This window comes from Leptodactylus fuscus, chromosome 2 (assembly GCF_031893055.1).
Source record: "Leptodactylus fuscus isolate aLepFus1 chromosome 2, aLepFus1.hap2, whole genome shotgun sequence".
Classification (NCBI taxonomy): Eukaryota; Metazoa; Chordata; class Amphibia; order Anura; family Leptodactylidae; genus Leptodactylus; species Leptodactylus fuscus.
Window position 1 is genome coordinate 171,635,202 of NC_134266.1, and position 14,714 is coordinate 171,649,915.

A 14,714-nucleotide genomic window follows, 5' to 3' on the forward strand; every position below is an offset into this window, starting at 1 on the left:
CCTCTGATGCTACTACTGATGTTGTAGTATTATTATTATATAATGAACTAATCAATATAATAATAATTTATGTTTGCAAATAGGACCATGTATTTCTTGCTTTCTGAGGTTATGTGTTTGCTGCTCATTCCTATATACGGAGACACAATATTTGGAAATACCAACCCCCGAAAATAAGACAGTGTCTTATTTTAAATTCTCTTCCGAAATATATGACCTGTCTTATTTTCGGGGGATGTCTTATGCAGCGGCTGGAGCGGGGGACAATCGGCAGTCATGCCAGCTCTTCCTTAGTGGAGCGCCGTCATGACTGCCGGTTGTAGATGGTCCAGAAGGTGAAGGGGGGGGTGTCTTATTTTTGGGGAAACGGTATCTGCCTTGCACCGTAACTCATTCTAGTGTTCCACTATGAAATACACATCAACATACAAACCAGCGGGTCAATGTACCTTCAGCTACTATGATGAGGTAATATCAGGAGACCAAGGGTACAAATATTCCAGTGTAAACACATTTTAAAATTGCAGGATGTCAGATAGTGGGATTGCCAAGTACCACCAACCTTATTTGGTCAGACTATGCAGTCCGTATATGCTTTCAGCTCTTCGTCAGAGCACTTCTACAAGTGATAAATGTACTGAACATTGAGCTTTAATGCTCAAACATTGACACAAAGGAGATATTTGTCTTAAAAGAGATCAGAAGAAGAAGCATCAACCTGCAGGTCCTATTAGCACTAATCACTGTGAATTGCGTTGTGCTACCCGTTGCGTAGACTCATTATGAAATGTAACATGGCACAGATTCTGCAGGATTTTCTCATTCTGCAGATGATGAGCAGGCTTGCTACCTGTAATCCTACATGCTATGTCTCTGCCAGGCTGTTAGTTCTTCTCGGTGTAATGTGCTGCTGTAATCCTAAAGCCCCTTGATGCTGGGAGTAAGTAGGCAGAATCAAAGGATCGGGCTGATCTTTGCGTAAAGTGCTTGTTGCTGCCACCTAGTGAATAAAATAAATGTAAAACTGAATTGTGTACATTTACTTTCTTTGATACACATGGGGTAATGAAATAAGAGGAATAGGTCACTGGTGAAAGATTGTACAGCTTTTCTATACATGCAAAGATTGGTACATATTATGTGAATCAGAAAGCTTAAATGTTACGCTTTGATTCCAACCTAAGAATAACCTGTTTCCTTGACAACTCATATATTATCATCTGCTTACGTTATTTCCCAGTCCTCAAACACTCTAAGAGGTTGGACTGTTTTCTGTCTCATATCACCTAAGCATTCAGCTTTTCTCTTATTCATCCCTAAAACCTGAACTAGATCATTGATATAACAACCAAACCCTTATTTACAGCATGTATAAAGAAACCTAAAATTATTCTAGCTCATCCCAAGATAATGTAACCAGCATTAGTCAAGCTATAACAAATAAGCTATGCAATAAAATGGGCGATTCTGCCTAAACTACACTGGAACATACCTGGACAAATTGCTGTTGCTGCTGAACTTGCATAGGGTGGACATTCTGCTGTTGGGTAGAATGTGGTGTGGTAAAGCCGGGGTGTAAGATGGCTTGGCCCATTAGCACAATAGGGCCATTGTTGACAGATGTCTGCACCTCCAAACTTCTAAATATATGTGGGCTTTGTGAATATCTGCTGCAAAAAAGTGGAAAAAACGTCAACTGTTTTGTTTCTACAAATAAATTCTGTCTCAGATGAATATTCTCCCTCATTTCTCAAGTTAAGGGGGGTTTTCAGGAGTTAAATATTGAGGACCTTTCCTTAGGACAGGTCATAAGTATCTGATTGGTGAGAGATCATTATCCAGGACCCTCACAGATAAGCTGCTCAAAGCAGCAGCAGCATTCGTCATGTGGCCTGTTTGTAGCTCAGTACCATTCAAGTAAATGAGACTGAGCTAGGGTACCAAGCACAGCCCCTATGCAGTGGCATAACTACCGCCATAGCAGCGGAGGCAGCTGCCACAGGGCCCGGGACATTAGGGGCCCGGTGACAGCCGCTACCGCTGCTATCATTATACTCGGGGGTCTTTTCAGACCCTCGAGTATAATGATTGGCGGACCGGGAGAGGTAAGAGACAAAAAAAAACATGTTACTTACCTCTCCACGATCCTGCCAGGCCTCCTTCCTGACGTCTCTGACGTCACATGAACCTGGCCTGAGTCCCGGGTCATGTGACGTCCGACGTCATTGAACAAGGACGGCAGAGGAGAAGGCAGCGGAGAAGACAGCGTAGGAGCCAGGGGACAGGTAAGTAACAGTGTTTTTTTTATGTTTTTATTCCCCCGGGTCTCTGATTATTATACTCTGGGGTCTGAAAAGATCCATGTCTTGGATAACATACAGTATACATGCCTTAAAAGGATTTTACCATATACAATCCTTAAAGGGATTTTTACTAGGGTAAAATTATTGATGACTTATCCTAAGGATAGTAAATCAATATCTGATCAGTTTCACAGCAGCTGTCACACACAATAGAGTAGAAAGCAGACAGCTCTGTTCTCTGTGTTGTAGCCAGACTAAACTCCTGCCTATTAGCTCCATTCACTTGACTCAGTTCAGCTACTACATAGAGAACAGGGTTGTCTTCTTTGTACCCCATAGACCACTTCACGAAAATCTAGAAAAACTTAGAAGCCTAAAAACTGGTAACTTTATTTACTGTACTTTGTACATTTTCTAAATAAACACACTATGGGTAAGAATATTTGTGGCAATTCTGCCTCTCATTAATTTCCACTAGCTTACAAAATCATCAGACAAAAGAACATCCCTGCTCTACCTTTGGGCTGATTCTGCCTGAATGGAAGGAAGATTTCCACTGTGATTTTTCAATGGCAGGTCCCTCTGCAAAATCTGCTGTGTGAACTTACCCTAATACTATAATAAAAGTAAATTAAAATAATGCACCAAATATCTGAAATAAAAGTTTGTTTTTATACCCAGTACTCCTCAACATAAAGGGGTTATGCTATGAAAAAGATTTATCCTCTATCCATAGGAATGAGGATACATTGCTGATTGGTGGATCCAACCACTAAGAAACCCACCAATCCTGAGAACGGGTGCTTTATTGTTGTTCAGAATGTAGTGGTGGAGCCAGTATACATGCCCTTGCTACATTGATTCCAATGGGAGATAGCCAGGCACTGTACTTTAGCTATTTCTTGTGCTCCCATTAAAAGGAGTAGAGTGGGGATTTGCATTCTGCGTCCACTGATTCATAGACAAAGGAATAAAACATCCTCGTTCTCGGCATCAGTCGAGTTCTCAGCGGTCAATTTATTGTATATCCAATGAAGAAGGGGGAAAATAATTTTTGTGGAATTCCTTGAAGAAGAATATTTTTACATTACATTGTATTGTATTTTACAATGTATGTTGTATATACATTGATAATACAAATTGGGGGGAATTTATCATTCCCTCTATGCCAGTTTTCTGGCTCACGTTTGGTGCAAGGACCTTTCTTGAGCCAAACATGTTCTTCAAGCGCAAATTCCTGCCTCGCCTGGTGCTAGGACAGACTTATGAAGAGGTCGCAGCCTCTTAAGTCTCTTGGTCCTTCTGCACACCATTCCTAATAAATTTACCACAATGTATCCACATTAGTATCTTTTTAGAACCTACTGTAAGTATATAATGGGCACCACTATTTTTAATGAATAAGCAAAAACAGGCCCTGAAGACATGGCATTTAGCCAGCACAGCTTTATCTCTTAGGCCACGTTCACATGGGGCAAGAGGGGGCGGATTATGGCACTGAATCCACGTCATAATCCACCCCCTCACAATGGAGATGGTCTATGGTCTACATGGTCTATGTAGACCGCCAGCTTACTTTTTTCCGTGAGCAAAAAAGAAATGGGCTGCCCTTTCTTCAGGCGGATTCCGCGGCTGATTCAGCCCTGGTGTCCACCTCGCGGCAGCACCCTCCGCGCTAGGCCCATTCATTTGAGCCTACTCCGGAGGGGGAAGCCGCGACTGTCGTGAGCCGCGACAGTCGTGGCAGGCACATTTTGAGCCTATTGTGTCACTTTTGGGACCAAAATCCGCCAATCTGCTCCCCGCATGAACAGGGCCTAATGTGCTTCTAGTATGTACAGAAAAAAATATACAATTTATCTTTGATACTTTCGAATTAAATAAAATAATTAAAAAGTTTTGAAACAAGAGTTCTTGTAATATGGTTAAAAACAGATACTATTATGATACTTAACAGTAAAAAATAGAATATATTTTCTTATAGTGACCAATTTGTCACATACTTTGATTGATGTCCACTATCTGATGGTCTTCTTGTGCTACATGAGCTTGGAGTCATTGGTTGTATAGGTTGACTGAGAAGTAGCCTAAATATAAAGAAAAAAAAGGATAAAAATTAGGAAAATGAACAACCCCCAAAATCTAGGTAATGTTGTTCAATATAAATATCAAATAAGTCAGTTCTTTTGTGGCTTTTTGTTATTCTTCATTGATTCTGCAGTTATTTTCATAGTAGTTAAAGGAGATCTGTCATAATGTCCTGTATATTATACAGAAAACATAGGTTCCTTGGGATGCATCTCCAGAATATACTAGTCACCCACAATCAGGTACTATAGATGTTATCCCTGGATAGACATGAATGGAGGTCGGTGATAGGGATTATAAAACCAACAGGTATGTCTATAATTTTGCTATATTTTATAGATATAATTGTAATTGATAAAACCATGGCTGCAGAATCAATAAGCTGCGAGCTGCACTGCGTTCTAAGTGAGGTTCAGTATCTTATCCAAGGTTGCTAAAATATTGTACATTACATTGGGAATGCATTCTTAGGTCCGATTCACATCTGCACATGGTTTTCTGTTTGAGGAGTCCACTTGGGGACCCCCTAAACAGAAACCTAATCCGCATAAAAAAATGGATACCTTAGCAAATCTGTGGACCCCATAGAATATAATGAGGTCTGTGTGGTGTCCGCTCGGTTTCTGCATGGAAAATCCAGAGATAAAGGTGCTGCTTAATGCACTTTTTTCTCCACATTTTTCATGTGGAGAGGGGAACGGAATGATCTGAACACACATGTGAACCGGGCCATAACAAGAAATAAAGTATTTTACTAAATATATAAATTCTGTATTTTTTAACATTCATTTTCTATATGAATATTCTTACCTTAGTTGTCTATCATGACTGAAATCTGGAGCTCTGTGATGCTGGCTGTTATCCTGCTGCACACCAGTAGAGGGTGCTGTATTTATGCTCTGTGACAATGCTGTGGGAGAATTCAGTTGAGAGGTAGGGATTATAGTGGCTGACTGGCCACTGCTTGATATTCCTGACATGCTTCTCAATGGTTTCTGCCCCTAAAATATAGTCCAATATTGCAAAATCATAATAGCAGATTACAAATAGACAATGCATGGTGTTTGAAGTTTGCCAGTTACAAGACCAGGCCCTCTTTATAAGAAGACCCTTCTAGTAATGGCATTGGTGGGGTAACCTGGCAACATGTATTCATTCCCCTTGGTGCCCTCTGTACACGTTACATATATGGTATTTCAGGACTGTTTTGGGAGACAAGCTCCATCATGAAAACAGTAACATTACTTGTACTAGTGTCTGACCATTGACAGTGACCATTTAAATACCTTTTGTCAAAAAAGACAAAGTGAGGCATGTTTAGCCAAACAGAAATATAATATTTTCAGCACAAAAAGGCCTTTTCATTAAGGAAGTTTACAAACTGTTAGTCTTTCTTGACACAAAGAAAGATTATGAATGATAATCTGTTTTCCCTTAGCCCAAACAGCAGCACAACTGGGGTATTCCTGCCCCTATGAGCTGTTAGGACAGGTGGAATTTTTAATTACCTAACAGCTTTTGACCTCTATAAGAGGCCGGAAGACCTGCTCCTCCCTTGTGTTAGTAACAAGTATGATATACAGAGCAATCTATGCCAAGAGCTACACACATACACAAAATCTGTACAATAGCACCTCTTAGGGAGGGAGCCTTGTGCTGCTGTTTGGGCTAAGGAAAAACAGATTATCATTCATAATCTTTCTTTCCCCCTACGCCCAACAGCAGCACAACTGGGGATTTAGCAAGTATTATCTCCCCTAGGGCGGGACCTCCTGGCAGGCTGATGCCAAGACGGTATGCCCAAATGCTGTAGCATCGGCCGTACGCCAGTCCAATCTGTAGTATTTGGCAAAAGTCAGCTGTGAGCTCCAAGAGGCTGCAGCACATATCTGCTCTAGAGAGAGGAACCGTGTCTCTGCCCATGATGTCGCCACTGCTCGGGTGGCGTGGCCTCGTAGGAAATCTGGAACAGGAAGATTCTGGGCCCATAGGGAACAGCTGATAGCTTCTCTGATCCATCTAGACAGGGTTACCTTTGATGCTTTAGCGCCTCTATTGTGGCCAAACACATTAACCAGAAGATTCTCTGATCTTCGGAACGGTGCTGTACGATCCAGGTAGATACGTAGTGCTCTTACCAGATCCAGGGTGTGTAGCTTCTCCTCCTGCTCAGTGGCAGGGGAGGGAAAGAACCCCGGTAGGGTGATCACTTGATTGGTGTTCTGAAGTGTGGGTACCTTCGGCAAGAATCCTGGGACGAACCTTAGCTGTACTCTGTCAGGAAAGAAAGTTATGAAAGGTTCGGAGGCTGCTAGAGCCTGCAATTCGCCAACCCTCTTGGCGGAGGTTATTGCCAACAGAAAGGTCACTTTAAATGACAGGTACTTCCAGTCCACTTCAGATAATGGTTCGAAGGGGGGCGCACATAGCCCTTGTAGAACAGCGGCCAGGTCCCACCTGGGGACAGGGGGCCGTACCTGGGGGCGGAGCCTGGCAGCCCCCCTAAGGAACTGTTTGACAAGAGGATCTTGTGATAACCGTGTCTCCAGGAGAGCAGATAGAGCTGACACTTGAACCTTGAGGATGGTAGGTGCTAGTCCTCTCTCCAAGCCGTTCTGTAAGAACTCTAGGACTGCATCTCTGTCTGGATCGCGGTGGCTGCCTGTACACCAATCTCGGAATATCCGGGCGATCCTTTGGTAGCTCTGATTGGTTGCCTCTGCTCTTGAATGGGCTAAGGTACTTAGCACTCCCTGGGACAATCCTCTGTCTGCGCGTATGGCGCGGTTAGCCTCCAGGCAGTGAGGTTGAATTTGTCTAGGCCCAGGCACGGCCGACTGTTCAGTGACACCAGGTTCCTGACTGGTGGAAGCCTCCAGTAGTTCCCCCGACTCATAAGGATAAGGTCGGTGAACCATGCCCTTTTTGGCCAGAACGGCATGATCACTATTGCCGAAGTCTGGTCCTGCCTGAGTTTCGCCAATACCTTCGGTATCATCGGGATGGGAGGGAACACGTATGCCAGTTCGAACCTCCATGGTATTAACAGGGCATCCACAGCCAAAGGGTTGTCTTCCCGGTACAGGGAGCAAAACCTTTCTACTTTGGCATTGTGTTGGGTGGCCATCAGATCCACCTCGGGGAGACCCCACCTCCTGGTCAGGTAGTGGAAGATGTCCTGGTTCAGGGACCATTCGCCTGCGGTCGGCCGGCCTCTGCTGAGTTGATCCGCTAGGATGTTCAGGCGGCCCTGGATATGTACCGCGGCCAGCTGGGAGAGGTTTCGTTCTGCCCAGGAGAAGATCAGGTTGGTGACTTGCAGGAGTGAGGGGGACCTGGTTCCTCCCTGCTTGTTGATGTAGTGGACTGTCGTCAGATTGTCTGATCTTACTTTGACCGCTTTCCCTCGTAGAAGTGGTGCAAATGACAGAAGGGCTCGATGAACTGCGGTAAGCTCGCGCCAGTTGGATGAGTGCGTCCTCTCCCGCTGATTCCATGTACCTTGAACCGGGGTCTCCCCCAGATGAGCTCCCCAGCCTGTGAGGGAGGCATCTGTAGTCAACAGGGTCCAGGCGGGCTGGACCGAGGACTTCCCATCTCGCAGATGGGTCCACCAGGGCAAGGTTTGCCGGGTGCTGATGGTTAACTGGATTGGCTTCTGTAAACCTGAAGGACTGTGATTCCAGACTCTCAAGATCTCGTTCTGTAGAGGGCGCATATGCCATAGGGCCCAAGGAACTGCATCTAGGGCAGCGGACATCAATCCGAGGACCTTCATCGCCGTCCTGATGGTGACCTTCCGTGTGGAAGACAAATGATGTGCCGCCCGAGCAATTTTCCTTTTGCGAGGAGAGGGTAGAGAGACCGTCATGTTGAGAGAGTCTAGAATAAGTCCCAGGAACTGAACTCGTGTTGATGGCACCATCACTGACTTGTGCCAGTTTACCAGCCACCCCAGCTTGTCTAGTAGAGCTACGACGGTCTGCACCTGCGTGGTAAGAACCTCCTTTGAATGAGCCTTCAGAAGCCAGTCGTCCAGGTACGGGACTATGAATATGCCTTGAAGGCGCAGGGCGGCAGCGACCGGAGCTATGACCTTTGTGAAGGTGTGGGGGGCGGAGGATATGCCGAACGGGAGGGCTGCGAACTGGAAGTGCGCCTCTTTCCCCTGTATGTCTACGGCAATCCTTAGGAACTTTCGGTGTGCCAGAAAGATGGGTACGTGGAGGTAGGCGTCCTTCAGGTCCAGAGTGACGAAGTGATCTCCAGGGTGCATGAAAGGTAGTACTGACCTTATAGTTTCCATGCGAAACCGCAGCCTGCGGATGAAGTGATTCAGATACCTGAGATCGATGATCATACGCCACTCGCCTGATGGCTTGGGGACCAAGAAGACTGGAGAGTAGACGCCTGTGCCTTGTTCTGCGCGAGGAACCATCTCTAGCGCGGCCTTGTCCACGTACTCCTGAATCAATCTCTCCAGATGAAGTTGTTTGGGGCCCTGAAGAGGGCGGGTTCTTACCATCTTCTCTGGCGGCTGGGAAACAAAATTAATTTTATAACCTTCCTGGATCATCTGGATGACCCAGGGGTCCCGAATATTCTGCCGCCAGGCCTCCACATAGTGGGAAAGACGACCACCCAGGAAGGGGTAGTAGGAAGGGGGGGGTGTACTGAGAGGGAATTAGAAGGGGGCATTCTTACGGCCACGAGATGAGCCCCGACCTCTTCCTTTCCCGGATCGCCGCTGGCCTCTGGTGCCTCTTCGAGTGCCTCTTCCTCGAAAGGAGGTACTCCGACCTTCAAGGGGCTGTGGCAGGTTCTTGCTCTTAGAGTCGGCCCAGCCTTCCATGATATGGTCGAGCTCCCTTCCGAACAGCCGTCCGGGCTCAAAGGGGAGACCACAGAGGCTATTTTTGGAAGTAAGGTCAGCCTTCCAGGGCTTCAGCCATAGGGGTCGGCGAGCCACAGTAGCCAGTGCCATGGATCTAGCCGCCAGACGGGTCTGAAAATGGGTAGCTTCTGTCAGGTGATCCACCAACAGCGTGATGTCGGACACTGCCGCGAGGAGATCATCACGATCCACGCCGGAATCGATGTCCTTGGCCAGGGATGACAGTTCTGCGCGTAAGCCAGTTGCTACCTCATTCGCGACCATGCCTAAAGAGGCCTGGGCAGAGGCGGACGAATATACACGCCTCAAAGATCCTTCGACTCGGCGATCCATGGGGTCCCTGAGGCCCGAGCCGTCCTCTGATGGAAGGATGGAGCGCCTTGATAACTTGGCCACGGCGACGTCCACCTTTGGCGGGGGACCCCACGCCTTTAGTTGACTCTCAGAGACGGGAAAAAGTGCCTTGAAGCGTGTGGATGGCGCAAAGGATCTCTCCGGGTGCCTCCATTCGCCCTCCATCAGGCGGAGCATCTCCGAAGAGGGCCTGAAGGTACGAGACCTACGGCTAGAGCCTTCCCCGCCTTCCCGGTCTCTGATTCTTAGGGTCTTGAATACTCTGGACATTTTGTCCAGGGGAAAAATCTCCTTCTCCTCCTCCGTACTAGAAGACGACTCCACATCCCTGAGGCGCAGCTTTTCCAGAGGCGGCAGGGACAATTCGCAATCCAGCCGTGGCCTCTTGGCCAGGGAGACGGCTTCCATTCTTTTCATGGAGTCCTGGACGTACCCCTTCACCCAGGACACCATCTCTCGCATGGGAGTTGTTTCAACAGAGGGGGCCCTGCACCCCTGACAGAAGCGATATTGGGAGTCATCAGGCAGCGGCACTCTACAAGAAGCACACGCCAGATGCTTCCTTTTGGAAGTAGTCTTCCTTCTAGGCGGAACAGTGGAGGAAGAAGAAGACATTCTGAGGAGGAAGAAAAAGGATACACTAACTACTTACTGCACTCAGAGATGCAACTCTCCAACCTCCCTCCCCCCCCCCGGCCATGTCCACCAAACCTTAGTCAATGAAGACAGTTCTCCAGCACAGAAATTGACCAGGGAGCTTCACCAACTGATGTGCTTGCAACCGGAGCGACAAGCACTAACTGAAGCTCTAAGGGGACTTAAATAGGCCAGGGGGCGGGGTTTTGCCCAGAGCCCCGCCCAAGGGGTAGGGGCTACAACGGAGCCAGAATCTCATGAAAAAAAAAAAAAGGGGAGGGGAGAAGACAGGGGGAGGGGGATCTGACCCAGGTATGGTCCCCAGGACCGGGGGACCCCCCTCCCGAACTACCGTGCAATGCTCGTGTCTAGGGGTTGTTCTCTTCCCGTCCGCCGCGAGACCCGCGCACTGGCATGTGCGGCGGACCCTATTAGACGGCGGACCGGAGGAACCTGAGAAAGGTTCCTAGGTCTAGCGTTCCTAGGGGAAAGCCCCGACCCGGCGCGCCAGCCGGACAGGGGCGTGCACGAGCCGGCAGGGTCCCCGCCGGGAGAATGGGACCTCTGCTGAAAAAAGAGGATGTCCAGAAAAAAGATCTTCTGCTGTCAGGTACCGGTGGGGGAGAGTAGTGGACCCCTATAGGAGGTCAGAACATCTGCTCCCCCCCTGACCACCTGTCCTGTCCCACAGGACAGAAAAAAACACAAGGGAGGAGCAGGTCTTCCGGCCTCTTATAGAGGTCAAAAGCTGTTAGGTAATTAAAAATTCCACCTGTCCTAACAGCTCATAGGGGCAGGAATACCCCAGTTGTGCTGCTGTTGGGCGTAGGGGGAAAAGTATTTAAGGCTAAGACCCACATGACATCCCACAGCAAAAAGTACTGGTAGAAAAGACCGTGTCGGCAACGCATCGCTCCTCCTTCAGCACTTTTAACAGAAAGTTCGCAGAGTTTTCCTCTCTAAAACTTCTACTTCAATTATACCTCTAGGGAAACTGCCGGCGTTTCCGTAGGTACAGTATGATTGACATGCTGTGATTTCCAAAACCACGACGGTTTTGCATATCGCCACATGTCCACAGGGCGTATTGTAACACAAAGTGGGGATGGGATTTGCTAGAATCTCTTTCACTTTGCTGTGACTGTAAAACTCTGCATTTTTTTTTCCTGCTCTTCTGCTTTCTAGCTAACTGGGTACAGAAAGTTACTGAACGTTGTTCCTTGAAATGCCTGATAAGATTGAATAGAAGTGATGTGCTACCTTGCAAGATATGACATTGCCGTCCCTCATCACCGAAGTCGGTGGTATCAGGTGCTGGTTCGCAATTTGGGAGGTTGGCATTTGCCCTGCAGCTGAAGATGTAGACAACATTTGTTGATGCTGTGGTATCATGCCAGACCTCAGGTGCATTTGTTGCTGTAGGGAATCACTCTGCTGTACATTGCTTAGGCTTACAGAAACAATCTGAGGTTGGTAAAACATCTGGAAGAAAAAAAATCAAAGATTGTTATTAGTGTTTTAATTAGAAAAAATGGTGACTATATTATAATAATACATTTATTGCATTTCACTTTTAGGGGCGTTCACATTACCACTAGTGACCGTGAATATTGTCTGTTGCTATTGTCCATTACAAGATTTTAGCAACAGACACTAGCAGAACCATCACAAAACCAGTAAAAATTCCATTGATTTCAATGGGATTTTATCCCTTGTCTGTTAGTGACCGTTATTGTCCGTTTACACCAAATCCGTCACATGTCCGTTATTTTTCATGGACAAAAATCCTGCATGTAGGACTTTTGTGTCTGTGAAAAATAATGGTTTCATGATGATTTTTTAACATTAAAGTCTATGGGTAACAGACCATCACAGACGGGTGCCTGTTATACTGTCCATTTTTTTCTGCGCATGCTCAGTAAACAGTAACAAAAAAGTCCTTCAAGCAGCACTTTTCTCTCTACATATTTCATGCGGAAACCGAACGGAAACCACACGGACCCCATTATAGTCTATGGGGCCCATGTGCTTTCCCAGCTAACCAGTTTTTAATGAGTATAGGTTTCCATTTGGGGGATCCCCAAGCAGACTCCTGGACTCCCCGAACGGGAACGCGAACACCGATGTTGTGATCCGGGCCTAACTGACACTAACTTTTTTAGTTAGTGTCCATTAATATCTGTTATGATAGGTGTCCGTTTTTTGGGGGGTTTTTTTCAGACACTATCACAACAGACATCCAGCAGTAGTGTGAACCCAGCCTTACACTGTATTATTTTCGGCAGGATTTTGTATCAGTATTTGTAAACCTAAAGACAGAAGAGGTATTATAATTTTTCTCCGTGTAGGTTTGACTGCTGATTTTGACTTAAAATACTGATGTAAACTATAGATCAAATACTGGGGAAGAGGTTATAATAAAACTGTCTTAATTTCTGCAACTAAAATGAAAATGTTGTCATGCCTTTAGAAAGGTGGATTGGTAAGACATACTTGTAGATTAGGATCCTGGACCATACTGAGCTGCTCCTGGATCTTTTGTAGCTCTTCCTGCTGCCACCGTATGTTGGCCTGGATGTTCAGTCTTCTCTGTTCCAACTGGTTTTTGATGGTTTGGAACATGCCATGTGCAGAAAACTAATGATATAAAGCAAATTTATTGTGGAGTTAGCTATAATAAGAGCAAGTCTATAACATGTCATTACCTAGAGATATTGTAGACTCAAAAGGTGTATGCACATGGGGCAGATGCCCACAATGGATTAGCAAATTACCTTTTTTTTACTAAAATCTGCTGTGAAAATCTGCTACATAAGTTGACATTTTGTGTCAACATCTGCATCATGTCAATTTACACTTGAAAATTTCTGCAGCATGTAAACTACATTCATCCGAATCTCATCTACTTTGTTGGTACTGTAATATTCTGCAGATTTCCATTAGGAAATTTTCACAAAAAATCTGCACATAATATGTACTGTCTGCATGTAGCCAAAGAGAGTATAAGGGCGCATAAAATATTCCATATGTTGTCTCTACTGTAGTTGCGCCCATTTAGGCGACACTAAAATACTTGGTATTCAGCTTAAAAGCAGAGTTTAGTTTTGGTGAATTGCAGTTGTCAGATTTTTCTATTACATCCCAGCAAATGCTACAGAGACCAAGCCCTGATCCCTGAATTCATTATTTACATTGTTCTAACCAAGGTGGCGAGGAAATAAAATCTGTGTCTCCAGGAAAATACACAATAAGAATTACTCAGAATACAGAATAAGAATTATTTTAACAATAAACTGATCACCAAGTTCTGGGACCCCAATCTGTTATGTTCTGTTTGGGAACATGGTAGTGAGTGTTCAACCAAGAAACTATGCATGACACAATTCCTATCGCAATAACTTACTTACCTGCGAAATATTAGGCGGCTCATTCTGCAGCGGATTTTCTTCTACCAGTTGTTGTTGAACATCGCATTGCTGAGCTGGTACTGAGACCTAGAACAATATTAAAAACATTAGAAACTGCATCTTCATGAACAAACATGGTGTTAAGTGAGCTTGTATGTCTGCCATCAAGCCGAGAATATAATAACATCTCTCGCCTCCTTCTTTACAGACAATCCCTCCTTCTACACCTTTTATAACAATCATTGAAAGTCCATCAACATGTAATGGTGCTCAGGGAACAGGGATAACACTTCCAGTGGTCCCTGAAGAGTATTAAGAGTAATTTGCATATTAAGAAAACTGGGTTAATTAAAAAACGGCTGCAAGGATCAATTAATGACAGGTATGTCTAGAATAGCCTTTCTAAAGGCTATGTCAAGATATGTTTATTTAGGCAATGATAGACTCTCTGACTTTGTCCTACTGTACACATGTCAAAAGGGGAGACAGCTGCTCCAGCCAGTTACCTTGCAGCACATCACAGGGCTGTGAAGAAGAGAGGGGTATGACTGAGTTCCTGGGACAAGTGTTTCTTTGCTTCTCTAAGGAAACATACAAAGCAATAATAATCTCTAGGACACATTCTATTGAAACCTCAGTAATAAAAAGATACATTATTCTCTTACTTTATGCAACGCTGGCTCTTATCTTCATTTCATTATAAAGACCCATACCTGGACTGGGGTGGGCTGATTCATTCTCTGAAGTGGAACATCATGCTGCATGCCAGGAACTCTTTCAAATGACTTAACATCTGAGGTTTGCTTTGAAGGTGTAGCTGTTAAAATAGGAATTTAAGGCTAATTTTTCTGTTCATTCTTAACTCGCATTTTACAATTATTTTCATTAAATGTGATATGAGGTTAATGGTTTTAGGTGACATCAAGGTTGATCCCTCTACAATAGATAATGCATGTGTGCTTTAGGTTAGAGATTATTGTGGTGTACTTCACTGTGCACAATGGGGGGGGGGGTATTTATTATGAGGCAGAA

At 45.3% G+C, this 14,714-nt stretch overlaps 1 protein-coding gene across 1 annotated transcript in view; it reads right to left on the reverse strand.

Annotated features, from left to right (window-relative positions):
- Window positions 1–746: 746 nt before the first annotated feature.
- NPAS2 (neuronal PAS domain protein 2) overlaps window positions 747–14,714 on the reverse strand; it is an 82,617-nt gene continuing 68,649 nt past the window's right edge. The window contains exons 14-21 of the mRNA XM_075265157.1: window positions 14,396–14,499; window positions 13,683–13,769; window positions 12,769–12,912; window positions 11,536–11,757; window positions 5,202–5,392; window positions 4,307–4,390; window positions 1,493–1,670; window positions 747–1,000 (exon numbers count right to left, since the gene is read on the reverse strand). Coding sequence (XP_075121258.1) covers window positions 866–1,000; window positions 1,493–1,670; window positions 4,307–4,390; window positions 5,202–5,392; window positions 11,536–11,757; window positions 12,769–12,912; window positions 13,683–13,769; window positions 14,396–14,499 — 1,145 coding nt within the window. The 3' untranslated portion in view covers window positions 747–865. The remainder of the gene's footprint in view (window positions 1,001–1,492; window positions 1,671–4,306; window positions 4,391–5,201; window positions 5,393–11,535; window positions 11,758–12,768; window positions 12,913–13,682; window positions 13,770–14,395; window positions 14,500–14,714) is intronic.